The 27,624-nt window shown below is 49.8% G+C and overlaps 2 protein-coding genes and 1 non-coding gene across 3 annotated transcripts in view; 1 reads left to right on the top strand and 2 right to left on the bottom strand.

Annotated features, from left to right (window-relative positions):
* The window catches only part of ajuba (ajuba LIM protein), a 9,662-nt gene extending 6,425 nt beyond the window's left edge, over positions 1-3,237 (top strand). Inside the window, 5 exon segments of the mRNA XM_060077070.1 lie at positions 205-267; positions 497-627; positions 1,112-1,163; positions 1,902-1,970; positions 2,567-3,237. Coding sequence (XP_059933053.1) covers positions 205-267; positions 497-627; positions 1,112-1,163; positions 1,902-1,970; positions 2,567-2,674 — 423 coding nt within the window. The 3' untranslated portion in view covers positions 2,675-3,237.
* Positions 3,238-3,316: 79 nt separating this feature from the next.
* acin1b (apoptotic chromatin condensation inducer 1b) lies at positions 3,317-27,421 on the bottom strand. Its single transcript, XM_060077068.1, has 17 exons — positions 27,220-27,421; positions 26,135-26,200; positions 25,330-25,441; positions 22,550-22,608; positions 20,728-22,284; positions 20,536-20,624; positions 16,521-16,644; positions 11,364-11,409; positions 10,696-10,865; positions 10,042-10,200; positions 9,467-9,704; positions 8,258-8,409; positions 7,746-7,853; positions 7,157-7,264; positions 6,072-6,510; positions 5,662-5,750; positions 3,317-4,984 (listed from the first exon to the last, which is right to left on the bottom strand). The coding sequence occupies exons 1-17, from the start codon at positions 27,352-27,354 to the stop codon at positions 4,592-4,594; spliced, it is 4,044 nt and encodes a 1,347-aa protein (XP_059933051.1). The 5' UTR covers positions 27,355-27,421; the 3' UTR covers positions 3,317-4,591.
* Positions 22,759-22,868, bottom strand: LOC132445844 (small nucleolar RNA U6-53/MBII-28). Its single transcript, XR_009522730.1, has one exon. It is a non-coding gene; the product is annotated as a small nucleolar RNA U6-53/MBII-28 (small nucleolar RNA).
* Positions 27,422-27,624: the final 203 nt, after the last annotated feature.

The following is a 27,624-nucleotide window of genomic DNA, read 5'->3' as shown; positions in this document are numbered from 1 at the left end:
AAAAATGATCGTATCTGGGTCTCACACAAACACACACACACACACACACACACACACACACACACACACACACACACACACACACACACACACACACACACACACACACACACACACGTGAGACAACAAGCCCTATGATCAGGTGCAGTACAAATGGAGCTTTATGACGGTCATTGTGTGGTAATTGTACGACTTTCATCTCAGTTTTCAGGATTCCAGGCTGCCGCTGAAAAGTGCAGTGTGTGCGGACACCTTATTCTGGAACAGGTTAGTGTGTATGATTGTGCATGCAAGCGTTAGCCCGGCCTATCTGTTTGCGTGCCTCGCTGTAAACATGGCCGGTCTGTTAGCTTGGCCTCTTTGTTAGCTTGGCCTCAGCCTGTCTGCTGGTTAACCCTCTCTGCGTAACCTGTCTGTTAACATGTCTGTGTGTGTTAGCTTGGCACGTCTGTATGGTAGTCGATGGCTTCACAAGTGTGTGTCGGCGTGTCACCAGATCCTGCAGGCGCTGGGCAACTCGTACCATCCGGGCTGCTTCCGCTGCGTGGTGTGCTCCAAGGCGCTGGACGGGGTCCCCTTCACCGTGGACCAGCACAGCAACGTCTACTGCGTCCTGGACTACAACAAGTGAGAAGCACCCGTCCACACGGGCTGCCCCGGAACAGCCTTTAGCCTCCATGTTTGAAACGCTAATAACCACACATGAGTACATATTTATGTACCACAGTCCATGTAATTTTAACCTTTGGGTACGGTTGATTGAATATGATTTCTTTGTTAAAATACATACTGGTCTGGCAACAAGCCTTTTGCATGTTATAATAAGATCTTCATCATATAAATGCATGCCACCTGACAGATTTAGGGCTTTGTGATTTTTTAAATATTTTTTTTACAATATTTCTTGAATTCCAATTCCAAAGACTGAATCACAGCGTGACGTTGATAAAGACGATAAACCGTGTTGACCTAGCCAAGAACCAGTGCGAAGATTCCGACGGGGCCATTGATGTGTGTCAGGATTAGTTCTGGGCAGGTCGCTTTGTGTGTCAGTGTTGAGTAAATAACAGATTATGTCATTATTCTAACATTCCTTTGGGTTTCCCTGCAGAACATTTGCTCCAAAGTGCGCCGCCTGTTTACAACCCATTCTACCTACTGAGGTATGTTCATGGAACCACTGGTGTTAAACATTAACTCGGTTATTAATGTTGAACTTTCCCTAACGACAATGTAAGGAGGTTGCACCACAGTGTGTTTGTAAAACCAAACTGTCACTTTGCTAAACTCACTAGTCAGTCTTCAAACTCTTGGCCTCCAGTAGAGGTTCAGGCCAATCTTAGAGGTTTAGTTGCTAAAACTCTGTTGAAATGATTAGAGTTTAATATAAACCTTCCTTGCGGAACCTATTAAAAGGCTTCAGGGCGGAACTAAATATTGGGGTGGTGACTTACAGAAGTAATTTTGCTTGTTAACGCTGATATCAAGTCTTTCTTGTTCTGGCTTAAGAATATTTCAACTAAGTTGCTGGGAATTATTATATTATTATTATTTCACAAATCTTGGGGACTGAGCACAAAGAAACTTATAAATAAAGTGTTGTTGCTCGGAACATTCAAGGCCATTGCAGTAGCTTGTCTTGTGTATGGGTCATCTTCAATTTAAAAAGCGCTCTGTGTTAAAGAATGAGTTTTATTCTCTATGGAGGTTAATGGGGGAGCGCGTCATTTCCTATCAAATGTAAGGGTCAGTAATCAGCTGTTTAACCAACTAACTGCGAGACCTCAGATCGTCTGGTATCAGATTTCCACTTTGCACTCAATGCACCATTAACTGTCACTCTGCCAGTCTGAAGATTGACTGAATGTGACTCGATGTGTCGTTTGTGTGTTTTTTTCCAGGACAGCGAGGAGATCCTCAGAGTGGTCTCCATGAACAAAGACTATCACTTTGAGTGCTACCACTGCGAGGTCAGTACACGCTCACACGCGCATAAGCACACACACACACACACACCTGAGACTCTTTCCAATACCTGGAAAGAGTATGTGCATTTTCATGTAAATTTCATTTTTCAGATGTGGGGAGATTTAGGAGCAGATTAGGCCGTCTCTCTCAAGGATGCCTTCTGGAGTGGTTGGGGGTCATTCAGGTTCAAACCAGAATCCATCCTTAAAAACCTGTCTGTTCTGCCCATATAGTGGCATCTCTCACTTAAGAGCAGAAAAAGGAATCGTCCCTTCTACCATAAACCCCACGTCTTGTCTGAAACCCGTCCGAACCTTTACAGGAGCATATTCAGATGTGCTCCGATCGTGTTGACGCGTCAACCGATCCCCACTGTTCAAACAGAGCTCAAGAATTCAGCTAAACCGTTAACGCGTGCTTAAAGCGGCTGGGGAGTGTCGGTAAAAGTTGTGTGCTTTTGCAATGACGAAGCAAGCTCAGCGCATTCCATTCAAATTTCCTGTCCTGTAGCCGGATAACGGCTAACGATAGCCAACGCCTGCTTCCCTACTGTCGACGTTCCCTCCTCTTATCTCCCTTTCTCTCTCTCTCTTTCCAGGAGTGTAGGAAGCAGCTCTCCGATAAGCCGGGCTCCCAGTGCTTCCCGTTGGATTCCCATCTCCTCTGCCACTCTTGTCACATGACCCGAGCGTGCGCCACACATTAACGCCCTCCCCCCCCCCCCCCCCCCCCTCCCTCCCTCTCTCAACGACATACGGGAGTAATCCCGTGCAACGTTCTGTACATAACATTCCATTAATATTATCAACAGCCTGGTCCTATCCAGTCTCTCTTGCTGGGACACATTTCAACTCATTGGGTTGTAAATATATATATTTTATACTGTTGAGGAACACGATACCCACCCATGCCACCATCATGGGAGTGGACAACGGTCTCGCAGACCCGTTTTATCACATGTAACACCTGCTGTATTATGTTTGGTTGTATTACTGTACTAGTTATATGGGGGGGAGGGGGGGGGGGCAGAGGGGAAAACTACTGCTTTCTTTTTTATTTTATTTTTACCTCTTCCACCCTCCCTTGGGACTATGGTTTGCTGTAGAAGAACAATGGCTATTTGCGTAACAGTTTGTTTTGTATATTTAATATTATGGTTAGCAAACAATTTGCACTTAAAAAAAATGTACGTTTACTGTAAGAGATGTCAAGTGAATCTGTACAAATTGAAAACATTCCTGTTGTCTGTAATAAATTGTTCAAATCAAACCCTGTGTGAGTTACCATGGCGATGGGTCACCCTGTGATCAAGAGATGGCAGTCTTTATGGAAGAAAGAAAAGTCAGTGCCAGTTTTACTCTTTATTTGTACATTAAGCACTTTCAAAAAAACAAAAACAGGTTTTCAACTAAAATCGTCAAATATTTCTTTCTCTTAAAAATCATCTTTCACTCTATTTTAAAGGATAGACTAGGGAGTTTACCTTAAATATATTGATTGACTAGAAATAAAGGGGGCAAGATTTCTTCCATGGGACGGGGGGAGGGGTGCAACAACATTGATGAATCTGAAGCCTTCTGCAATAAACTCCCCACCTTCCAACCACAACATGGCAGCCTTAGATAACACACTCAGATTGAAATGCGTGCTGATCCACTGCGCCGAGGCAACACACAAACAGCCCGCTCCCTTTACCAGCAACTATGCCACATTTTCCTAGAGTGGTTTCCAGTGTGCCACAGACCTGCCCTAACGTCTAAGGGAGTGTAGAGGGGGGGGGGGGGGGGGGCAGATTCAGCCACCCAAGGCCAAATCAAAAGAAAACAAAGAATTGGACAGGTCGAGTAAAACATGTCATAAAAATCAAAGCCTTCTGCTTCTCCCTAAATGGGCAAACGCATGAAAAGATGAAGACGAGGCCACAGGGTTTCAATGCAGGGGCTGTGGAGCCCTCCGACGAGTCTCCAGCGGCTTGTGTTCCCCTTGTGGTCGTGGGACTTCTATTTCGGGAGCAGACTCATTACAGACTGCAGGATAGAGCCTCAGCGAGCCCAAAACCACCGGGGCCCAGCGGAGCGCCTCACCGCGCTCCCTCCGCCGCTGCAGAGCAGCCGACTGCTCTGGCTGCTCCCCACGGGGGTCGTCTCCGGGGCTCCCATTGGCCCTCGGGTTTTCCATTTCATTTTACACAAACCCCCCCCACACCCGGGGCAGCCGGCCACGGGCCTCGAGAACAAAAACACTGATTAAGAAACAAAAAAGGTAAATAAAAAGAAACATTGCGAGTATAAAACCATAGTGATGGGCTGACGCCCACTACACAGCTAAGATTAAACCATTATTCCACTCAAAAACATAAGACCTAACGGAAAGAGAAACCTGTGGGCCAGCACGTCATCCGGACCGCGGTAGCAGATCAGTGTCGGCGGCAGACAGTAGTCGTGGGGGGGGGGGGGGGGGGAGCCCGGCAGCTGGGAAACAGACGGGACCCTCCCACCGGACGCACGCCGCAGCCCGACGATGGCGCCGGCCGCGCTCCACTTCTCACCTTCGAGGGCGACACTGAAGGATGGGGGGGAGGGAGGGGGGGGCTTAGCGCCGCCTACCCCTTGGGTTGCTACGGCTACGGGAGCGACGGCCGCCACCACCGGCACCGGCGCCGCCGCCGCCACCCCCCCCCACCCGGGGGTCCCCCCATGGCCCCTCCAGAGGGTCCTCTGGGCCGGAACCCGTCCCTCTTCCGGTCTCCCTCCCGCTCCTGGAGGATGTCCGCTCTGCGAGCGCCCGACATCGCTCGGCCGCCGCCCCGGCCACCGCCACCCATACCACCGCCACCACCCATACCACCGCCACCACCCATACCACCACCCCCACCACCACCCCCCCCTCCTCCTCCTCCTCCTCCTCCTCCTCCTCCACCCAGGGGACCGCCCGCCTCCCGGGCCTTCAGCCGCTCCTTCCTCTCCTCCTCCTTCCTCTTGGTGTCCTCCTGCTCCTGCTCCTTGCGCTTCTTCACCTGTGGAGGAGCGGTGGACAACGACGGGGGTCACATGACCTCACAGTGCAGCGCCTGAGGCGCTGCACTGTGAGGCCTGAGGCGCTGCACTGTGAGGCCTGAGGCGCTGCACTGTGAGGCCTGAGGCGCTGCACTGTGAGGCCTGAGGCGCTGCACTGTGAGGCCTGAGGCGCTGCACTGTGAGGCCTGAGGCGCTGCACTGTGAGGCCTGAGGCGCTGCACTGTGAGGCCTGAGGCGCTGCACTGTGAGGCCTGAGGCGCTGCACTGTGAGGCCTGAGGCACTGAACATGAGGCATGACCACAGCGTCTGAGTCGCGACCGGCTCGTATTGGAGTCACGGCTTTACCGGAAAACACACTTCCTACGCCCGACTTGGATGCTGATTCTACGGCGTTTAACGCGGCAGGAATGGTGTGAGGAATTATTTTGTGCACTTTCGGGCTGCAAAAGTAAGCAGCCATCCACTTAACATACTACAACCTATGGAAGTGTTAGCAGGGAAGTCAGCGGGAAAGGGCGGAGATCTTTTCTTTTCATAGTGTGAGTCTTAGGGACTTCATTGGGCCGCTGTTCTGGCATCATACGGGTGACATTAACGCTCGATTCATGAGTACAGTGAATGCGTGTGTAGCATGCACGAGGACACCAGGGACGTCGTGAGGGGGGAGGCACCCACCTGCTCTTCGGTGAGGGGCAGCCAGTAGATGCAGGGGGCTGCTTTGGTCTTCAGGAACAGGTCGTCCAGCAGCTTCGCCGGGGGCTCGTCTGGGGGACGGGGAAGGGGAAACGATTTAGCCAACAGCGTCCACTGTAATGCGTTCAGACGTCAAGCCTTAAAACACAGGAGGCCGTTCGGCCGAGAGAACTAAACCAATGCAAGCGATATATTGGCATATGGAGCACATCAGCTTGCTGGAGGTTGTAGTAGCATCATAATTTGAAGGGTTTTATTTTAAGTACATAAAAACAGGCCTCTCTCTCCTGCTGAAAGGCCCTTGGAGAGAGACAGTCCATCGGACGCAGTGGAGCCCACTGCCCCCTGGTGGCAGGACCGGGAACAGCATTTCACAGTCCTCAGCTCCTCACCCTTCTTGTCGCTCTTCCTCTCCTTGCTCTTGGCCCTCTCCCGCCTCCTGCGCTCGCGGTCCCGGGATCGGGAGCGCCGCACCTCCTCGCCGGGCTGCCCGAACTCCCGGATCTTGTCGCGGTCCCACTCCCGCTCGCAGCGCGCCTGCTCCCGCCGCTGCATCTCCCGCTCACGCTCCGCCCACTGGTCCCGCACGCCGCCACCGCCGCCGCCACCCAGGGGCCCGCCGCGCTCCGCCCACGGGTCCCGCATGGCCACGCCCATCGGCCCGTGCTCCGCCCACTGCTCCCGCAGGCCGCCCCCGCGCTCGCGGCCCTTGTCCCGGTCGCGCTCCCGCTCGGGCATCAGCGGGGGCAGGCGGGCGGGAGGGCCCCCCGGGGGCGGGGCCGGCGTCTCCGGGAGCCGCTCCACCTTCAGGGTGCCCCGGTGGAAGTCCAGCTGCGGGCAGAGAGACCGTTAGGAGTCAGTCAGCGGAGCATTTTGATCAGGATTAGGATTTTTTTTGGTACAACGATCTCCAAACTAATACACTCCAGTTGAAACCATTACTAATTTTTAAGTATATTTATTTTATCCATTAAATGTTTGAAAGAAATTGGGATCGAACAGCTGGACACATATTTGTACTATAATCTTTTTTTTTTTAACTTTTTTTTTTTGAACGTTTGTGTATATTTTTAAGGGGACATTTCAAAGTTCTCAGTAACAAAGTGTTTTTTTTTTTGCAGAGAAATGCTGAACAAATGCATCATGTTAACAAACTCAAAAATAATCGTTTGAAACATCGTGATTTCAATATTGACCCAAATAATGGCGATTATGATATTTCTCCATAATCGATCAGCCCTCCCGTGTGGCTCTGAACTGCTCCACTACAGTCTCAATAACTACAGAATACGGACGATCCAACGGAAGGCAACACACAAGCATTAGGGTGGCGCTGGAGACCGACGAGTGGGCTGAAAGGGTGCACTGCAGCCCACGCAGAGGACCGCCTCAAAACAAGACCCCCCTCTGAAACACACGTCCGGTGACAGGAGCCCGGGTGGGGAGGCAGACGTCTTCCGTCTATGGGGGGGCTTACCTCATCCTGCTGGGAGAAGTCCACGCTGAGGACCTTGGGGTTGCTGGGGGGCCACTTCAGCCCGTGGAGGGCCGCCCGGGTGGCCTGCGCCTCGTCCGTCGTGGCGTACTGTGTGGAAGTGAAACAACAACGCTCAAGTCTGAGGAAGAGGACGGTCTTCGTTTCCCAGAGGCACCGGGGAAACGCCCCTAGCTTGGGGCGTGGACCGGAGACCCGTCTGGAGCAGCAGGGATGGAGCGACCATTCAACGGCCAGCGGGCGATCCGGGTTTAAGTTGTTTAAATGTCAAAACTATGTTTTTATTCAATGTGAAACTATGAGATTGAACATCTCTTTTCCAAGAGGAAAAGAGATGTTCAATCTCAATGAGAATATTGCTTATAAAATAAAGGTCAATAAAAAATAATAAAAGTGAGCGGTGGATCTAGGAAGTCTGACTCGGCCCACGACTTTCTAACCAGGTTGGGGGTATGATGATATTCGATCGGGGGGTGACGGAGGGGGTCTTTGGGTGGAAGATGGCGCCCACAGGTGTGAATGGGTTGGTAAAGCTATAGAGGGTCGACGGGAGGGAGGGGGGGGTACCCACCGTGACGAAGCAGTGGGACTTGATCTTGTCGATCCAGAAGCCTTCCTCCAGCACCGTGCCGGTGCGCTTCAGCAGCTCCTTCAGCTGGCCCAGGGTGAAGGGCCTCACCTGGGGAGGGACGGACAGGTCAGACCAACAGACACACAGGGGGGGGGGGGGATTCCATCCACAATCCAACGCATTGATCAGTATGGGCTTGTACCTTGGTGAAATAAAGTAATGTACTTATTGCGACGCTTGCCTTGATGGTAAAGATACAGCGGTTGGATGGCCAAAAACATGAAGTGCGGAGCGTCCCCCACCCGACCCCTAGAACGCCTCAGTGCAAAAGGCCCGCAATGGGATGATCTCAAACTGCATGACGGACAGGACACCGGGAGCCCGGAGCGAACAGCTAGCTAGGAGCTGACTGCCATAAGCGAAACAGCTAAAAAGGCTAGAGGCTAGGAGTGGACGGCTAGCAGCTCAAGGCGAAAGGCTAACGGGCTAACTTCCGATCGCCGCCGGCTCACCAGGTTGCTGACGTGGACGATGGCGGAGAGCTTCCCGCGGGGCGGCGAGGGCTGCCGGGGGGCCAGGGCGGCGCCGGCGTCGTCGATGGTGACGGACATGCCCGACTTCTGCTGGCTGATGGAGCGCCGCACGACGCTGTCACTGGGAGTGACTGGGGGGGGGGGGCGAGAGACAAAGGGATAAGGCGTGAGAGAGAGAGAGAGAGAGAGAGAGTTGCAGGAACGCAGATCGTGAGCAACAGAGAGCCGAATAAGACGGAGACATTTCTATAAAAAGAGAGAGTGGGCGAGAGAATGGAGGAGGACATTCCTTCCTTGGTCAAAATATTGAAGTACAGATGGGTGACTGTGGCCCGACACTCCCAAGAACTTTGTTCTGTGGTTCGATTAGATGAAAACCTAACGTATGATCTTCGCTCACAGCGAATCTAAGCGCCCCTCACATTCTGCAGTGGTTTCATTCGTTTTAAAATTACCTTTGAAGACAAGACAATGGAGAACCGGCAAAATAATCAATTCTCTGCTACACTGGCAGCCAGAGAAGTGAGATAATAAGATAGGGAGGTGGGACCCGAGCCCTGACATCCTGTTGAAAGCCCAACAGCTGTGGTCTGGGGGCCTGAGTTCTCCCGACCAATCAATAGATGCATACACAACAATTTTAATGTTATACCCATTTGAGAACCTTTTTAAAATGTGACGCATCTGGTTTGATTGCATTTTAGTCAGGGTACCGTTTATGGCGGGATACTTTCTAATTCACCTATTTTGTGAGAAGATTGAGATAACGATGGCTCTAGTCACACAGTCAAGGTGATCGAGTCTGGTTTTCCCCGCGACACATCGCTGTAATTCAGAGTGGGGATATCTGCTAAATACATCTTGCCAACTTAAAAAGGAGACATATCTTACCACCAGGGGTGAGTTTGACTAGTGATTACAAGCTATTCTGTAAATCTGCCTCACAATCACAGGTGGGCAGGTTCACCTAGATGTATGCTGGATGGATCAGTCTACCAGCTCTTCTAGCCGTCACACATCTAGGTGGACACGCCCACGTGTGATGTCACGTGTGATGTCAGAAGAGGCCGGTTCTCCAAACGGCTCGTAACGGCTAATCCCACTCCCACCCGGTGGTATGACGTGTCCCCTTTAACACAAAGGGAGCCCTTCCTTCCTGACGCCTCGCTCCCCGCGTGCCGCCTCTACCTTTCTGGGCCTCGGCCTCCTGCCGGGCAGGGCTGTGGCGCGGCACGCCCGCGTCCTCCGCCCGGGTGCTGCTCCTCCGCCGCTCCTTGGGGGCCTTGCGCTGCTTCTCCTTCTCCAGCCGCTGCTGCTCCTCCTCGTCGTCATGCTCCTCCTCCTCCTCCTCCTCCTCCTCGTCTCCGTCCTGCGGCGGCTGCGGCTCCCGCCCCTGGCCGTTCTCCTTCCCGTCGCCCGGGACAACCTTTGTGGGAGGCCGACGGTTAGAGTGACGCCTTCCTGTCTTGCTCACTATGCAATTAAAATTTATAAATAAAGTGACATGGGCACGGCAATCTGATGGGTTTCAGCTCGTTGGGTTATGATTCGAGCTCGCCGATTGACACGTCTCCCGAGGGGCGTCGGGAAATGTTAACATACGTGGACGACCTTCATCTGCTTCAGCGCAGGTTATCAGGCGGTCCGTGCGGTCAAGCGTGTAGGACTCAACGTCCACGATGTGAAACGCATCGTAAACGCACATCTTGTAGAGTAGAGAAGTGGCACACGAGAATCCCCTAGTACCCGAGCCCCCCCCTCACCTGTGTGACGGTGCGTCGGATCTTGAGGCCGAGGTCGTGGTCGGCCCGGCCGTTGTCCATGCCCTGGCTCTCCTCCTCCTCCTCCCCAGAAAGATGGAGCTCCTCCGGATGGAGGTCCACCACCGCCTCCTGGTTCATCTTGATGTCCGGGATCAACGACTACGAGAACATGAGGGGGAATAAAACAAAAAGGTGTGTTGGTTTTTAGCGGTACCACGGTATTGTTTTACCCTGAAACACAAATGGAGAGGAAGTGCAGGAAGAGATGTGGCCACATGCAGCGGCTTCACCTCCTTATCAACGAGAGCTCTCTCCCACTTGTCCCCGGACACCGATGAGGTCATCGGTGTGGGTTAGTCAAATATATTTGCAACACGGCACTAAAAAGTAGAAGCAGAAGACACCGGTAGAGAAAGCCCTCGTGTGATTGGGTGCAGGAGACACCGGTAGAGAAAGCCCTGGTGTGATTGGGTGCAGGAGACACCGGTAGAGAAAGCCCTGGTGTGATTGGGTGCAGGAGTCACCGGTAGAGAAAGCCCTGGTGTGATTGGGTGCAGGAGACACCGGTAGAGAAAGCCCTGGTGTGATTGGGTGCAGGAGACACCGGTAGAGAAAGCCCTCGTGTGATTGGGTACCCAGGTGCGGGCTCCTTACCCTGAGGGAGTCTGTGGTGATGCTGATGGACGGCTTCTTGGTGGTGACGGCCGCGCTGGAGCCCCACCTCCTCTTCCTCCCGGCGGCGGCACCGCCCCCCGTCTCGGACTCGACGGCCGTACCCCCCGCCGCCGATGCGTCCGCTCCGGTGGGTGGAGACGTCTTGCTGCCTGTGATGGGGGGGGGCATTGGTTACACTCACGAATCACGGGGATATACTACGTACTGGCCGGGGGGCAGAGAGCCCGGCCTGGGGGATGACCGTGATGAAGCCGCCTACTCTTAAAGATCCGCCGCCTGCCTGTATGACGTGACTATGATGGCGCCCGCCTTGAATAAAATGATAGCCAAGAGGCTCAAATACCATTAATGCAAAGTAGAAGCAGGTTCTACCTTTTTTTTTTTTTTTTTTCAGACTCACAGTGCAAGCTCACCTCAGAGGTCGAGTATACATTTACATGAATTATCATAACTAAACATGACTATATGCTGCATCACCTTACATAATTCTTATTATACACAATAAAAAAAGAAAAGGAGAACCCATAATTATTGCAAGTGCTTTATAGAAAACACAGTCTGTGGCAGTCATAAGGTCCAACCCGCCGAACAAACTTCATCTTTGAGCAAGGCATCGGGATGCTAGGCTTTGCGAATGGTATACTCACTGTTAAGGGAGATCTTCCGGGCAGCAAAAGCCTTAGGAGTTGTGCTCTAGAGTGAGAGAAAGAGAGAGAGAGGGAGAGGAAGAGATAGAGAGGGAGAGAGGGGAAAAACAAGAACCCCCGTGGGTGTGGGATGAGATGAGAAGTTGAGTCTTGAAGGAGGCTCAGTGTAAAATAGTTCAGGTCTAATAAAAACCGAGCAGGTGAGACGGAGTGGAGGAGGAGAGGTCAGGTGTAGGGGGGAGGGGGGGGAGGTTATAAACTATGCACAGGCCTGGCCTGCAGCTTCCAATTAAATTACATCTACACAATACTGATAATAAATGATTGCGTGCGTGGGGTCAATACTGAGACTGCAGACTGCACATTTCCACCTTCCACCTCTGCCTAAAGACTTTGATTTAAATTAATATGGAGTGTGCGTGCGTGCGTGCGTATGTGTGCGTGCACCACCACAATGAGGATACAACCAAGATCCTGTCGTACAGTAACAATATCAGCTTCTAACACACTACTCAACAGGAAGCCATTAGCCACGAACCGACCCATTAAAGAACGAGGGCACCTACAGCCTAGATGCGGGGAATTATTATTTAATTCATACAATCAAATCCAAAGCGACTCTAGGGTTGCGTGTGTGAGAGACGTTAACTGTGTAATAGCGGCATGTTGATGCTCTGCTAATCTGCTAATGCAAGCCTCCGGTAACGTGAGCCGGCCGGCTCCCTGCGAGAGTCCCCAGGTGGAGCCATCGACCGGTGGGAAGCCGGAAAAACCAGACACCCCAGGAATGACTAGCAGACGGCCTGGCTGTGCCGCGTGTGCGATTTGTTTTGGGCAGAGGTGGAAACGCAGAGCTGCAGGACGGACTCAAATCAGTCAGTGCCCCAGCGAGTCCCAGTGAGATTCTAATAAAAGTTCAAAACGTATCTATTCAAAAAGGGACTCGATAAAAAAGGCATGAAAAGTGGACGTTGGCATCTACTATAAAAGAAGTACACCTGATAAAAATGTTAAGGGGGGAAAAGGAAATAAGTCAGTCTTTACATTTCTGACCCCGTAGAAGTATATGTAAATTATATGAAGAAAAAAATGACATGTCATTTCTTGGTACCATTGACACCTGATCCTTACTGGCTCTGCTAAGGCCCAACCGCATGGCTACTGTATCTAGGCAAGGATCCAATCAGAGAAGGCACTGGGCAGAGGGCAGGGCTGGATTTGAGTGTGCTGATTGGCCGCCAGGCAGGAACTGATCATGGGATATGACTCTTTCTTGAAGGGGGCGGGGGATGTTCTTGATTGACTTGTCGATGAGCGAGTCATATTAAAAGTCTTTCGGGGGGGGGGGGGGGGGGGAGAACTGTTCCACTGGCCCAGGGATTCATTCCCAGGGGGAGTGTTTCATATCTGCAGTCTTTTAGGGTGATTAGGTAGACATGAGGCAAACAAATCGGTTTCCAATAGCAACAAAATCCAATGTCATTGTACATCCTCCGAGGAATTGTCCGTTGTTGATCAATTGCTACTGGTTGGAGCAACGCCCACGTATCCATAACACAAAGAGATCATGATTGATGGGTTTATAATCCTTTGATTGGGATGATCTAATTATAAAGTCCAGTGTCTCTCAAAAGTTCCCTTGTCCTCTCCTTTTAGTCAAGGTGTCACACAAAATCAAGTGAGGGCTTTGCCCCGACTCCAGGAACAAAAGGTCGGATTCCCAAAACCTCCCAGAGCCTTCTTCATGCTGTAGCCTGGGTATGGGTGAAGGTCTGGTTTGACGGTGGGGGGGGGGGGGGGGGAAGGTACCGCTAGGAGCCGACGTCGACAGCCTCCTCTGTGTTAACCGCTCTCTCTCTCTCTCGCGTGTTGGTGGGGAACGCTGCGTGGAGCGAGCGGCCCTCGGTTCAGTTCATCGGCGCCCCACCACGGATGGATATGGGAGGCGAGGTCGGGCTTTAGTGGGGTGGTGGCAGGGAAGGCAATGCTTCAAGTCTGTCGTTTCCGTTACATCACACCACACACACACCCACTTGGACTGGATCTCTGGTTGTGTGCATCTCAAGCTCTCTTTACCACCATCATCATCATCAACGATCGGACAACTCAATTTTCCAATCAATATCTTCGTCGCCACAGTAGGTGAAGGGTGCAGCAGGGCAGAGGGTGTAGCTCTCCCTCTGAACAAGCAGGCTTGGCTTGTTTCTGTCCCAACGTTTACAGAACTGAAGGGGGAGGGGCTTCTCCAGAGGCGTTGACGCCGTGGGAGGCAACGAAGGCCGGAGTAGCGCCTAGTTGCCGTTTGCTCGGCCGTGCTCTCGGCCCGTGTGTGGATGAGGAGACGCCCGTTGGAGGAGTTCATCCACAATACAGCTGGTGGGTGTGGTTAACAGGGGGGGAGGTGGGGAGGTGGGGGACGTTTGGAGACAGACACGCCCCCACCACTCTGCTGCCATCTGCTTCGTCAACCGTTCATTTCAGTTGAACTTCTATTGTCGCCCGCCAACACCGCCTCCCTCCTGCAGGAGGAGGCGGTTACTCCAGCAACCGAGCTGCTGGGAGGGGTTGCCATGGATGCAGTGCGTGGGGACAAGAGGCGGGCTCCAGCTGGGTCCTTCTGGCACTCTGGCCACGGCAGGTGGGGCACCGCAGCCATATGTTGGCCGGCGCCCTGCGGGCTCAGGGCCGGGGCGGGGCGGGGGTTTGTGGGGAGCAGATTAACTTGTGGTACCGAGTCAGGTACCATGGAGACGCTTGGGCATGGCAGGGCAGGAGGTGTAGGAGGTGGTGGAGGAGGAGTGGAGGTGGTGGTGGTGGTGGTGGTAGTAGTAGTAGTACGTAGCAGGTACCAATAGGGACAATGGAAGAGGCATGGGCACCTTCGTAACAAAGCAATCAATGGGGTTTTAAAAACAACAGTCACACCATTACAAAATATACAGAGGAGGGACATTGAAAGAGAAGCGGGACAGTGGGACAGATTTGCAGGGAAGAGCAGTGGAGTAAAGGGAATGAGGACAGTGAAGGGTGGTCTTGGAAGAAACGTATACATCTATTGGCACACACTGTCCATTAGCATGCAAGGAAACGCACATGTTTTTTTAAAAGCCTGCATGCACCAATATTGCGTTTATAAACCAAGATATCATCTTTTACAAAAGGAATTTTCTGTTGAGAAAGATTTGCAAGAGTTGACTTCACTGTTTTGCAACCTAATGGAGGCAGCTAATTAATGGACTTGGGCTGTGCAGAAGTCTGTACACAGTAGTGTATATAATATATATATATAGTAGGCCGTGCAACTAGACCGTTTAGGTGTAAAATATAACCCACTTATATGGGGATTTATGTTATATAACTGATCCTAGAGACAAGTTAATCACACACACACACACACACACACACACACACACACACACACACACACACACACACACACACACACACACACACACACACACACACACACACACACACACACACACACACACACACACACACACACACACACACACTTGTTGAAACGTTAAGGAAAAAATAAACAGCCAAGTGAGCGTGTCAGCAGGTTAGTTGTGAATGGTTAGTGTGGAGGAAATGACATGATAGGCGTTAGTTTAAAGGGGTAGTTCGGAATTTTGGACATAGGGCCTGATTCCCAAGTGAGCATTGGTAGTCTATATCACTGGATACAGTTTAACACATTTCATACAGTCCTTCTAGTTGCAGAGTTCGCTTGTGCTAGGCTAGCGCACGTCAACGGGCAATGCTAGCCTGCTATTAAAAACAGTCTTACCCACTCCACAGTACACCCGAAGTAAATCAATTATAACGACAGACTATAAATCTAAATGTCTGTTTATAGAATAATGTTAGAAATAAAACCAACCTTTCATTGCATTTCATTTTGAGGGAATTGCGGGGTCTCAGCAGCAGTGTTTATATTCCTGTACGTAGGCTACGGCAGCGGCGGACTGATACCTAGGTTACCTGCCGCTGTCATTGCTACAAACGCAGAGTACAGTGAACGAAGGAATTCTATAAGCGTATTCAATTAACAAGATATGCCCACGTTTGGAGGAGTTAGCGATGCATCTGCTTTTGAAGACGATTATGAGGAATTTGTTGTATCCAACGAACCGTACACGTACGAGCCGGTGTTTTGATGTCCAAGCCAGCAGCAACAAGCCACAGTTGAGTCCTTTCTGGATCTCGCACTGGAAATTGGTGGAAACTTTGTGGTGCCCATCTGTACCGTTTATTTCTACAATTTCTAAAAGCACACTGAACCATCATGTTGCCTAGTCGTTCAATTGCGCTTCTGTCCCACGCTTCTCTGTTTACGTTCTTCTGTCGTGATTCTGTTACAAACCTAACCAGCGCATAGTAAAATTCCGCTTCTGCTGAGAAAGTAGTCCCTCGATGATTCATGCGATGCAAGGTTAGTTTTATTTCTTTTTTTATTATTCTATCAACACAGACATTTAAATCTATAGTCTGGCGTTATAATTGATTTACCTCGGGTGTACTGTGGAGTGGGTAAGACTGTTTTTAATAGCAGGCTAGCATTGCCCGTTGCCGTGCGCTAGCCTAGCACGAGCGAACTCTGCAACTAGAAGGACTGAATGAAATGTGTTGAAAACTGTCTCCAGTGATATAGACTACCAATGCTCACTTGGGAATGAGGCCCTATGTCCAAAATTCCGAACTACCCCTTTAACGCCGCCTTTGCCCCGTGCACAAGTCCAACTCCACCCCCGCCGCGGCACGTCTCAGGAATACTAAAGACTCAACGGACCGAAATACATCGGAGTCATCAAATCCCGATCCTTTCCTAAAACGTCTGCAATGTGAAACCAAGTAGCACATTACCCCACTAATGTGTTTGTTAGTCTAATTTCATCCGTCGACCATTATCCTTCCCCTCCCACTACCATTCGAGCCTCACTTCTTCTACTACCGCTATGATTTTGAAGCCCACTGAGAAGCTTACGGTCATGATAGGTACTACATCCTAACTAGGTGGTGGGGGCCGTGGCAGCACCAGAAGCGGACTGGCCGGTTTAGGGGTGGGGGGTTGGACTTGAATCCCCGTTTCCCGCTTAAGCCAACCTGGTAGTGACCCGGCCCACGTCTCGCCCTCCCTCCCAGTGGCCTTACCTCCTCCAGGCCGCCGCCGCTGCCGTTCGCCGGCTTGGCCTCGGACGCCGGCTCCTGGGCCATGGCGCTCTGAGTGTCTGGCTCCGCCTCCTTCGCCGGGGCTTCGCTCGACTCAGACACCTCCCTGGGAGGGGGGACCAGAGAAAGACAGGGGACCAGAATGAGCGGCGTGGGAGAGGAAGTATACCACTGGTGGGCGTCACTCGTGGGCTTTTGTGGTTGATAACGAACAGTAGTTTCCTCAAAACAGACAAAAAAAAATCTTTCCCACAGTCTGAAATCCCACAGAGCCACAATTAGTTTGATTTCATGAAACAAATTAACGTTAGTGATTGCCAATAAAACTTTCATTATATGTCACACACACACACACACACACTAATTCTCCCGAGGGGGATCATGAGAGAGAAGCAACAAGACAGGAGGAATGTGTAGGACACGGCACGGGAGACCCAGGACGAGTCCTCGTGCCAGGGATGTGGGTCACTTGAGCTATCTATAGCCCCGGCCAGCTGACACGACAAGGACAAAAATATGAATCAAAACAATACGGAGTCCGATGGCAGTGCACCTGGACAGAGTGGGGACATGGACATGCAGAAATGGACACTACGCAATCTCGACCAACCAGGCGAGTGACAAATTACACCATCTTGGAAGGCATAATACAAAACACATCATCGGTGGACTAAGAAGCTACTGAAAATGTAATTGTTCTTAAGCCTTCATAGCGTTAAAGTATCAATTGTGTAATTGCGGTTGAACTGATCATTAAATATAAAAGGCTATAAAAACCATCTTTCCCATCGAGAAATAATTAAGTCCACCTTAACATTAAACATTCAACATTAAATCGGACAAGCAAGCAGCCACATGGTTTGTGTCCGGTGTCAAGGGAGACTGCTGCGCTAATTAGAAATCCCAGAGAACCAGCTGTGGAGGTGTGGTCGAGGCCTGAGAGGATGTCACTCTGGCCCAGTTAAGATATAATGATCCCTGGGCCAACTATTGATGAACAAACTTAATAATCCAGGTGATGCACTACGATGCTGAGCTACATCTGGGTAGGACTGGGGTCACCTACAATCTGGACATCCAGGGGAGAGAGTAAGGGACGTTATCAATCTAATAGGAGAATGTTATACACTGACAACCAAAAATAAACCTTTGCATATTGTAATATGTGATGTATGAAAGAACTTGTCTCATAGGTTTTACTTTATACATAACCTTCGATTAGATGGTTATTCAATTATCCATGCATGTGGCTTTTAGACTTCAATGTCAACTAAGCTACAATGAACCGACAGTTATAGGATGGGAAATCCCATGCCTCCTTTTAGTTATGATGCTATTCAAGTTTATATCCGACAGACAATAGGAAAAATGCAATTTTCTAATCACAGGCCTACGCTATTAGCAAAACTGAATAATCAGGTTTATGTGTCGGTCGGACTTCTCGACGTCATGTAATATCGCCTGTCATGTAATATTTTGGTAAAATTAACCTGAAAATGTAGAAGTGTGTGCGTCGTCTCTGAACACCAGGAACACAATGGGTATAGTTAGAAACAAGCAGTGGTATCTCTCCAGTTACACTGGGTATTAGGTTATTATCGTGGTTATTTCTAAACGATTCATGACATCCAAGGCCCCGTTTCTACTGATCGAGTTATTGACCCGCGGCGAAGAAAAAAACAATTCAGCGAATATATAAACTTCACCGCAGCTCGAGGGATAAAGGGCATGACTAGCAACCCGAAACCTCGTTAGCTTGATCTTACCCGCTTTTGTTGGCTTCGGACAGCATATTGCCGGGCCCTAAACCCGGCAAGGAATGCTCCGTCGTAATCGTTTATTCCGGTTAGGCGTATATTGAAATTGGCGACGCGAAACACTCGTTGCCTTTTACACTGCGGCGGTCTCAGAGATGCGATGCATGCACGACGGCCATGTTGGCTAGCGAGATTGTAAATTAAAAGGAGAAGGAGAGAGTGAGGCGAGGACCGGCTTCTTCTCAGTACCACGCCGTGTTGGAGGCTGTCGCATTGAACGCCTGACCAGAAATACAGCAAGATCGATGTCATCTGAATAAAGCGTTGTTGGCGTGCATGCTCCAGTGATTAGCGTTATCTCGTAGTAGTCAGCCAACTTGGTAACGAGTTGATTTATATCTTAAAATCGTTACATATGAATTGTATCATATCTGCACATTTTCCCAATTAACACGTTTCATGACAATAATGCATTTCGAAATGGATGAAAAATAATCCTATCTCATTGGCATACAACTGTACTATTTTAACAGGGAAACAATATATTAATGATTCAAACACATTGTTTATCAATATAGATGATTATGTGGATGCATATTCTTTGCAGAACCAACCTAAATCATATGGATATGGCCATTCGGCGAGGTAGGGCATTTTCATAAAGGGAGAGACACATCCTCCTAACCCCACTTAAGTCAAAACCCAGGGTCTATCATAAACAAATATTTTATCTCAATCACATCAATGGAGGCAGAGCCGTCTTATCAAACGGAAAAATGCAAAGCTGAATGCTCACACTAATGTGCCATTGAAAAGGCCCATTCATACTTCAGTGTCAAAGAATCAACAGAAATCTGGTGTAATTGGGATAGGTTTGCTTTTGCTCTTCCCTGTAAAGAGATACAGAGGCTGTAGCCAAGAGTTTTGACAGCATAAGTCAAAATTCTGTGCTATAGGCACATTTTCACCATTTCTAATATATTATTTCTACATTACCTAATAAGAGTTTAAATATATCCAACAGCTGGCTACCCACTTCACTGTTACTGCATTCCTCCATCAAACAGACCAATCGACATTGACCAAGTTTAAAAAGTCCAGTGCAAATTGCAATTCACACACAAAGGGTTCTGCCAATTTTTCCGGTAGTTCAACCTCAGCCTGAGGCCAAACACAACCCTGGGGAAGAAATGTTTAATAGTAAAACATCGTGACAACGGCCCTTAAGCAGGTGCTTAAAACCAATGCAACTTGACAGGGGATGCAGTTTTAAGTGTCTGCCCCCAAGGAAATATGCATCTCTCCATAACCCTTGGTCCACGCTAAGCTATCTGAAATTACTTTGAATACACATAATGTCTGACGGGATGGCTATGTTGGTGTTGATTTTTATTTGTATTCAACGGTCACATAAAAGTGTGTGTGGCAGGGCAATGTATAGTTTAGTGTATGTTTCATTGATAGTGGCATTTGTAGTGGCTGTCCCCGTAACAATTTGACCCTCATACGTTTTTGAACAACGTGTAAAGTATTTTTCTTTCAATTTTCACTTTTATCTATTAAAACCGTTGCCATTTCATGTGTGATTATCCTTTGTGAATAATCGGTTTATTTTTTCTAAGTTAAGATACAATAAGCAACCTAAAACACCTTGATACATCTTCTATTTTTACGTTTTGACACTTTTTTGATGATTTTACATTTAGTAAGGCTAAAAATATTCTATACAATTCTGGCCATCATAAACTATTCAGATCTGCACTGTCGTTGAGTCGGCATGCAAACTAATCTAATGCAAAACATATTTCTTTAACCAATCAGATGTGTTTGATCCCAACCATTAGCCACCATGTATTGCACTGCTGAGACATAAACCTCCGGTTCCAGAACATACAAGAGGCCACTTGGGCTCGATTTCCCCTGCTCTGGCTTCTATGCATATGACTACAGATGCAAAATAACCCAGTGTTAAATCGTCTGCAGAAATTTTTTTACTCTCTCTTCTTCATTTGTCTTCAAACCTAAGGGTTTAGAAATGGGTGAACCTCTTTTCTAGGATAACTTTAAACAGACAGGCCTGAAAAATGGGCTTGAAACTAAGTAGTGGACATAGATGACTCCACCGTAAAAAGGGAGTTGACCTACAAGAGCCGGATGGAATGACCATCCAGCGGTACTGCTGTGGGCGCCATTTGGATCTGTGTTTTTATTTTTTGGAGAAAGTGATGATTATGACGGACCTTTCTGCCTTCTGGCGTGGAGTCGCTTTCTCCCCGTCCACGCTGGTCTTCTGCTTCTCCTCGGCTCCCTCACGTCCGTGGCCAGCGCTCTGCAAGGTGCACGCGGTTAACATCGGTGGCAACAGCATAGCATGAGAGAGCTGTTCCAAAGGTTTTCTGTAGCAGGACAGGTGAGTGAGTAAAACCGCTAACCTTGACTAGCTTGGCAGGTGGGGGCTTCTCCTGCGGTGAGGTGGAAGACTGGGACGAGGGCGAGGGCGAGTCAGACCCAGAGTCCGAGTCCGACGAGGACCCGGAGTCCCGGACAGTGATCACCACCCCGCCTCGTGGCGGTGCCCTGATGGGCGGTGCCCTGGTGGGCGGTGCAGCGGAGTCGGTGGACACGTGAGGCCTCTTTACGGTCACCGATGGCGCGACGACAGGCGCCTTCGCGAGGGCAGCCTCGCTGTGGGCGGAGTCCGTCTTTGGCTCCGCCTCCTCTCCTCTCCCAGTGGACAGGGTCGTCGCCGCGGCCGCCCGCCCTCGCTTCCATGGAGGCAGGTGTCTCTCGCCCTCCGCTACTCCCTTCCTGTCCCGCTCCTCTCCTGGCCGCCTCTGCGCCATCTTCTGCTGCTCCTCCTCCTCCTCTCGGCTGGTGGACTCCACTTCCATCTTCTCCGGCTCCTCCCTCTTCTGGGGTGTTTCCTTCTCCCCCGGCCGCGTGTTCCCTGCACCGTCTCCGGCCCCCTCTTTCCTTCTCTGGCCCTCCGTCGGTCTCCCTGGGATCAGGGCGGCGGGGGGGCCAGCTACTGCTGCCGCCGCCGAGGAAGAGGAGGAGGAAGCGGAGCAGCGCCACACCGTGCCCACCGACATGTCCACGGCTTCCGGCTCCCCGGCCGCGGGCTGCCCCTTCTCGGCGTCCATCCGGTGGGCGAGCCGGGCCAGCAGTCCCGCCCCCCGCCGCTGGGTGGGCTCGGGGCTGCTGGAGCGCGCGCTGGAGTCCGAGTCGTCCTCCTCGTCGCGCTGCGGCGGCGGCGGGCGGCGGCGGCCCCCTGGCGCCCGCGCCCTGGGGCTCTCCCCGCCCGACCCCCCCGCCTCCTCCGCGTTGGGCGGGCTCTGCTTGGGCGTGTCGGGGAGCGGGAAGGACAGCTCGGGGGGAGGCGAGGGAGGCGGGGTGGGGTGCCGCAGCTGCATGGGGGGCGGGTGCGCCTGCGGCGGCGGGATGTGCTGCGGGGGCTGGAGCTTGCGCCGGGAGCGGGAGGCGGCGGGCGGGGCGCTGGCGTGTGCCTGCTGCTGCGGCTGCTGCTGGGGGCGGAGCTGGGCGGGGGCCCGGCCCGACTTGACCTGCGCCCCCCACTCCTCCTCCTCGTCGCTCTCCTCGTCGCTGTCGTCGTCGTCGTCCCCGTCGTCGCTGTCGTCCCGGTCCCGACCGGGCCCCCCCGCCGCCCCCGCCGCTGCCGCCGCCATGGCCGAGCGGCTGAGGTGCAGGACGGGGTGCGCGGACCCCGGCTCCGCGGGGGCAGCGCCCTCCTTGTCGGAGGCCCGCTGGGGGACGGCGGGCTGCGGGCCCTGGCGGTCCGGCTGGCCCAGGACGCGCACCGAGAGCGAGGCCACGGCGCGGGGCGGGGAGGGCTCCGGCTGGTGGCGGGCGTTCCACAGGGGCCAGGTGCCGGGGGCCCCCGGAGCCTCCTGCAGGCCCATGCGGAGGCCCCGGTGGCCCTCCGGTTCCGGCCGAGCCATCACTGGCTGAGGGGCCACTGAGTGACGCAGCTGAGTGAGACAATGTCATAGAGAGGACCACTGTTTAGAGAGCTGAACAGAGACACTGGGTTGGTGTTTAAAAACTAGCATACAATCTGACACACATGACTGCATTGTGAATGAAGATGCGATGGATATTTATAGTGGCTTTTTAACGAAGCATCTGCTAATGGAAGGACCACTGTGCATCCACCGCCTTACATTATGAGGGTTTTCCTAGCTATGCCTGCTACTTCCACATGTTTAAGTCTTTTACTTTATTAAGATGACCAACCGTGTCCAGTGCGTCATTTCCTTCAGAGGGCTCCTCCTTTTCCTCTGCTGCGGAGCTCTCTGTTAGGGAGAGACAGACCGGGAGAGACAGACAAGGAAATAATGTTTAAAAAAATACACACACAATATATGCATGAACTAGATAATTTTTTTTCAAATCAAGCTATCTTAAAGAAATTTAAATAATGTAATGTTCTGTAAAAGAGTGCTTTTCCTCAGCCCACTTGTACAGTGAGAAGGTAGGTTGAACTCACTTGCACCAGGCAGACACACATCTGACCTGGAGCATCGGTATTAGCATGGCAGAATCATCATCGGAGAGCACACTTACAGACATGTTAGGGGCGGGGATCGAACCGGGTGATCATGGAGTGAAAGGCCCCTGCTCTAACCACTAGCCTATCATATGATATATAGGCTTCCATCTTTAACAGGCAATTTATATTGTGCATCTGTTGAATTGATTGACTTATTTAAGAATAGGAAAACTTCTAAAATACAATATGATTATGTATTATATATTATGATTAAGAATGCTGATTCTTACATTTTCATGAAATCAATACCGTTTTCCCTACTGCATAACAATCCAAGCTGTTATTGATACCACTATCAATCATTCTGTTATAAATTGGAAAGACGAGACATCAGTAAATTCATAACAGAACTGGTATTTATTGTATTGTTTAACTGTTTATCCGTGCATTAACTTTGATATATCAACTGAAGGAAATTCAATAAATACTTCAACAAACACAACTATGAGAAAATATATCACAAGCAATAAATGTCCAACACATTTTTTTCCAACGTTAAAAAAAATAAATGATGTATAAATCAACTAAATAATAATAATAATAATAATAATAATAATATGCTTTACATAATAAAAAATATAAATTTTCTAGAGCTCTTTAAAGTTGTGCACGTCTGCCATGTCAGGCGTGCTCCAGGCTCTCTGCTGGCTGAGGGGGTCCCATCCTCTCCACAGGGGCAGAGGATGATTGAACACAGTGGTAGCTGTGAGGGGGTTCAGCTAGCAGGGGTACGTTGCCGTGGCTCTCTTTTCCCCACCACCAGAGGACAGGGTCTCCGGCCATAGGGATGATCCAGGGCAGGCCTCTTTACAGCTGGATCTCTTGATAGGCCGGCTGGAAAGTCTGTCGCTCTCGCTCCTCCACGGCGGTCTGACGCTGAGTTGGAGGGGACCGCGGTGACTGCCAGAGGAGGGATCTCTTCTTCTGGGATCAGTGTGCCATCATCATCATAGTTTTTCCATCTAGTTTAGACTGGGTTTTTGGATCGTCTGTGCCGTTAGAAGTAGCATTAATAATCGTTTACTACTTTAACGGCACCGACAATCCAAAAACCCGGTCGAAACTAGATGGAAAAAGTGTGCAATTCAAAACGTGACGCAGCTTTTACTTCTTCGCCGCCTACAGAGTTTGTTATGTACGATCATTCAAAAACCCCATGTTATTACCCATAGACGTTTGACAGAGGGAACCGGGAGCCTCGGAAGCGGGACTTATTCTTCAGTCTGTACTGAGCTTCCTTGGTTGTGTAAAGGCCGTCCTTGATGTTGGGGAGTTGGGATCTTTCCTGCTTCTGTAGCGTGGGCTGCTATGGCTGCCTTCTCCAAATGATCCAAGCTGAAAGCTCTGTCACCCCTGGATTTGAACCTGAGGTCCATCGTGGTCACCTCTTCCAGGAACCTCTGGATGTTGTCCTCCGGGTCACTCCCAGAGAGGTCAGTCCAAACCTTCTGCTTAATCAGACACCAACGGAGAACGGAGCGGTCCTTCCGTTCTGGACGGATCTGACCGCAGGAGGAGCTTTTCTTGCTTGATACACACGGTGTAGAGGTGTACAGGGCCTTCATTACCCAGATGAAGTGCTTGCATTAAGTATACCTCGGGTGGAGGGGGGTGATTGTCCAACAACGGCAGCCGGAGTTGGTGGTGTTCAGAGTCGAAGACGGGCAAAGGTTTCACCTTTACTTTTAACTGATGCGCTTCGTTGAGGTGCTTGAGGATTTCCGTTGGGTTCCTCCCCTCTTACAAGGTAAGTACCTGGAGCATGATTGCCATTTCATTTCCTCCTCATCTTTGACCTCACTGAAATGTAGCCACGCCTTTGACCGCTTTGCCCACTCAGCCTTGCTATGAAGCAATCGATTGACCCAATGAGAAATGTAGCGAACGAGGGCATTCGATTATGCACCAGTGTTTTGATTTAAAAGACACGACTTTCGTCTCTCGAAGTAAATATAACTTTAGGTTATAAGATCGCTAGACTCGATAGCAGCATCGATAAGCTTGGTGCTTATTGATTTTCAGGGTTTGACAAGTTTGGAACCGGGACCTTATAGAAACGGTGGTACCAAAATATCTGCAGGCTGAAAAGCACTGAAGAAATAATGTTGTTTTTACATATCATATAGACGTTATATGTACACCTTAATGGAACGCCAGCTAGGCTTTCAAAAACAGCTATATAAGCCCAGAGGGGCATGATTGTGGTTATGGTGGTTATGTTTCAAACCCCAACGTCTGCAGGCCTTGTGTAGACCTCCCTAAGTAAGATGTCTAAACCCTACCTTCTCATTAAGTCCGGTATTATAAGAAGTCAACTATTAGGACACTACAATTGTAAAAAAGGGTTAGGTTGTTATGGCAGGTGTTAAAACAATCAGATTCACTCAATCGCGCAGGTCAACTTGAGGCTTGCATGGATTTTTGCATGGAGGCGGAGAAAGGAACAGACGTGTGTGAACGTTACCGTCCGTCTCGGCGGCGTGCTGGGCCTCTCTCTCCAGCTTCTGACGCAGGAGCTCCTGCTGTGTGGCCAGGTACTGTTTAATGAAGCTGTTCTGGCTCATCTCCTCCCCTATCTGGTACACACACACACACACACACACCAAAGTCAATTGAGGTTTTACAGACCACCATTCCATCTCTAACTGTATGCACCTGATCTATGGCGTGCTTTTGTTACAAGCCTTCTCTGCCACACACACAAACACACAAACCGATGTGAGGCCTCGTGTATTTCGGCAAACAAGGCTATTCTCCATTTCCTACCAAAGAGATTGCTCGGCAGGAATGCTAAAATATAGTAAGTGGTGTGATATTATAAAACTGAAATGTGCAATAATTGCAATAATCCCTTTGGGATTTCAGGTAACATGATTTCACTTTAAGTAAGTTACAAGTAAATTATAAGTAATAGGGTGTAGTAATGTGAACGCTATATATTACAGGAGAGCAATTGGCCTGTAGAGGGAGCACATTTCAAAACGGTAAGTACATTTTCGTCAATACCCTTGTCCCATCCCAATAAGAGGACGCTAAGTATACATTCATAATATGGTTTAAAAACCCAAATACTTTTTAAAACCCAAAAAGTGACGTTTTTTGTTATGGGAAAGCATTATATAATCCTTTATTATATAATTATATATTTAAAAGCGTATCTGCTTAGGTCAGAATACAGCTCCAAACACAGTAAAAACCCTAACAGCACAGATACAAACTATAATAGTAATATGAATAAGTATATTATTTAAAATAAATACTTATCCGACCTGGGAGTTGGGCTGCAGCCCAGAGTTAGAGGCCGAGGACCTCTGGAGGTCTTCCAACATCAGGGCCTGCAGAAGAGGCCAGAAACCATTACAAATAATACATCCATTTATTGATATATTCATCGAATTCTGAAAAAGCAATACACTTTATGAACACTTGGCGCAAGTTGCCCCCTTTTATTGGGGTTGGTTAGGTTGGCAAACACATTTGGATGGAATTGGAAGGGACATTTTGCTTTTTTAAGTATTATTTTATTTGTGGTCTTTATGGCTTGCGCATGAATACCAGCTTGGTCCGTCCCAAATAAATGTCCTCGGTATATCCGTTAACCCGCCCATTAAGAGTGGACGGTGATTTCGAACAAATGTCGCTTTGGCAACAGTTGCTCTTGTCATTCAATTGGATTTGATCTAGTGTGCGAATACGGTGCACGGTTCTTTCCCACGATACAATCATAAATGCCTTATAACCAGAGCAGCACAGGGGCTAACTACTTCCCCCGAGGAAACCCATGCACGTTGTCATTAGTGTACACAAAACACACGTTCGTTTTTGATTCATTACCGTGGATCCTATCAAAACCTAGGGGGCTTAACACGGATGCAACAAACTTCCTGGGCAAATGTCAACATTTGATTACAGTAAAGGTGGGTTTATATATAACGCCATTTTAACTGTTTACATTTGCGAGTGTCGACGCGCAACTACCATCCCCAACTCCCCACCCCCTCACCATACTGACACACAGAGCGGCGGGCCGATTATGAACTACAGTATAGTACAGTGTGTGATGGCTCTGCACGCCACTAAACGCTAGGCCTCGACTTGACAGGTGCATAGTTCAACTCAGTGCAACAATGTGCACACATTTGAGGGAGTACACGCAACTCCGAATAAATACAACGGCGAATAAAAAAAGCGACAACTATTTATCTAGTTTTAGAGTTCTGCGCAATAGCCAATATCTGTATTCCCGCTCCGGGATCTACACAACGTTACGGCCTTTAACGTCAATCCCGATCTCTCCCCTCCTGCTTAACTTGTACGGACTCGACATACGTCCCCACATAGAAACACAACGTACCCCTTTTAGGCGCTTTATCAGTGCATTTTTCGGTCCACTTTTAGGGAGTTTTCTTTGCTCAAGAGCAGCTTTAAGGTCCGCCACTCGGAGCGAATGTAGAGGTTTTCCATCAAGCGTAATATCTTCATCCGCCATTTTGCTGCCTCCGCTCGTCTAAACTCCCAACAAGCCTCGGCTTCCCCCGGAGCCCCAGACTTCGGCAATTTCCGGAAATAGATTTAACAGTACAAAAAAATGCAACAAAATACTTACTGTACATTTGATGTAGTGTTAAAATGTTGAATAATCGGATAGTGGTTTTATCAATTGCAATATTAAACAAAAGCCCCCCCCCCCCCCCCCCTTCAGACAATTATTTATTCTGAACGTTTTACTGAATAGAACAAACCTAGAGAGACAGACAGG

This window comes from Gadus macrocephalus, chromosome 17 (assembly GCF_031168955.1).
Source record: "Gadus macrocephalus chromosome 17, ASM3116895v1".
Classification (NCBI taxonomy): domain Eukaryota; kingdom Metazoa; phylum Chordata; class Actinopteri; order Gadiformes; family Gadidae; genus Gadus; species Gadus macrocephalus.
Note: the sequence above shows the minus strand (reverse complement) of the source record. Positions and strands in the feature narration are given on the sequence as shown.

Bases quoted from the DNA above. Each gene is read 5' to 3' on its own strand.
- acin1b (XM_060077068.1), bottom strand. From the start codon at position 27,354: ATGGCGGATGAAGATATTACGCTTGATGGAAAACCTCTACATTCGCTC. The intron at 25,442-26,134 runs GTCGGATAAGTA...TGTGTGTACCAG, and splicing joins GGCTGCAGCCCAACTCCCAG to ATAGGGGAGGAGATGAGCCA. The intron at 7,854-8,257 runs GTGAGCCGGCGG...GTCCCTCCCCAG, and splicing joins TCGTCCACGTCAGCAACCTG to GTGAGGCCCTTCACCCTGGG.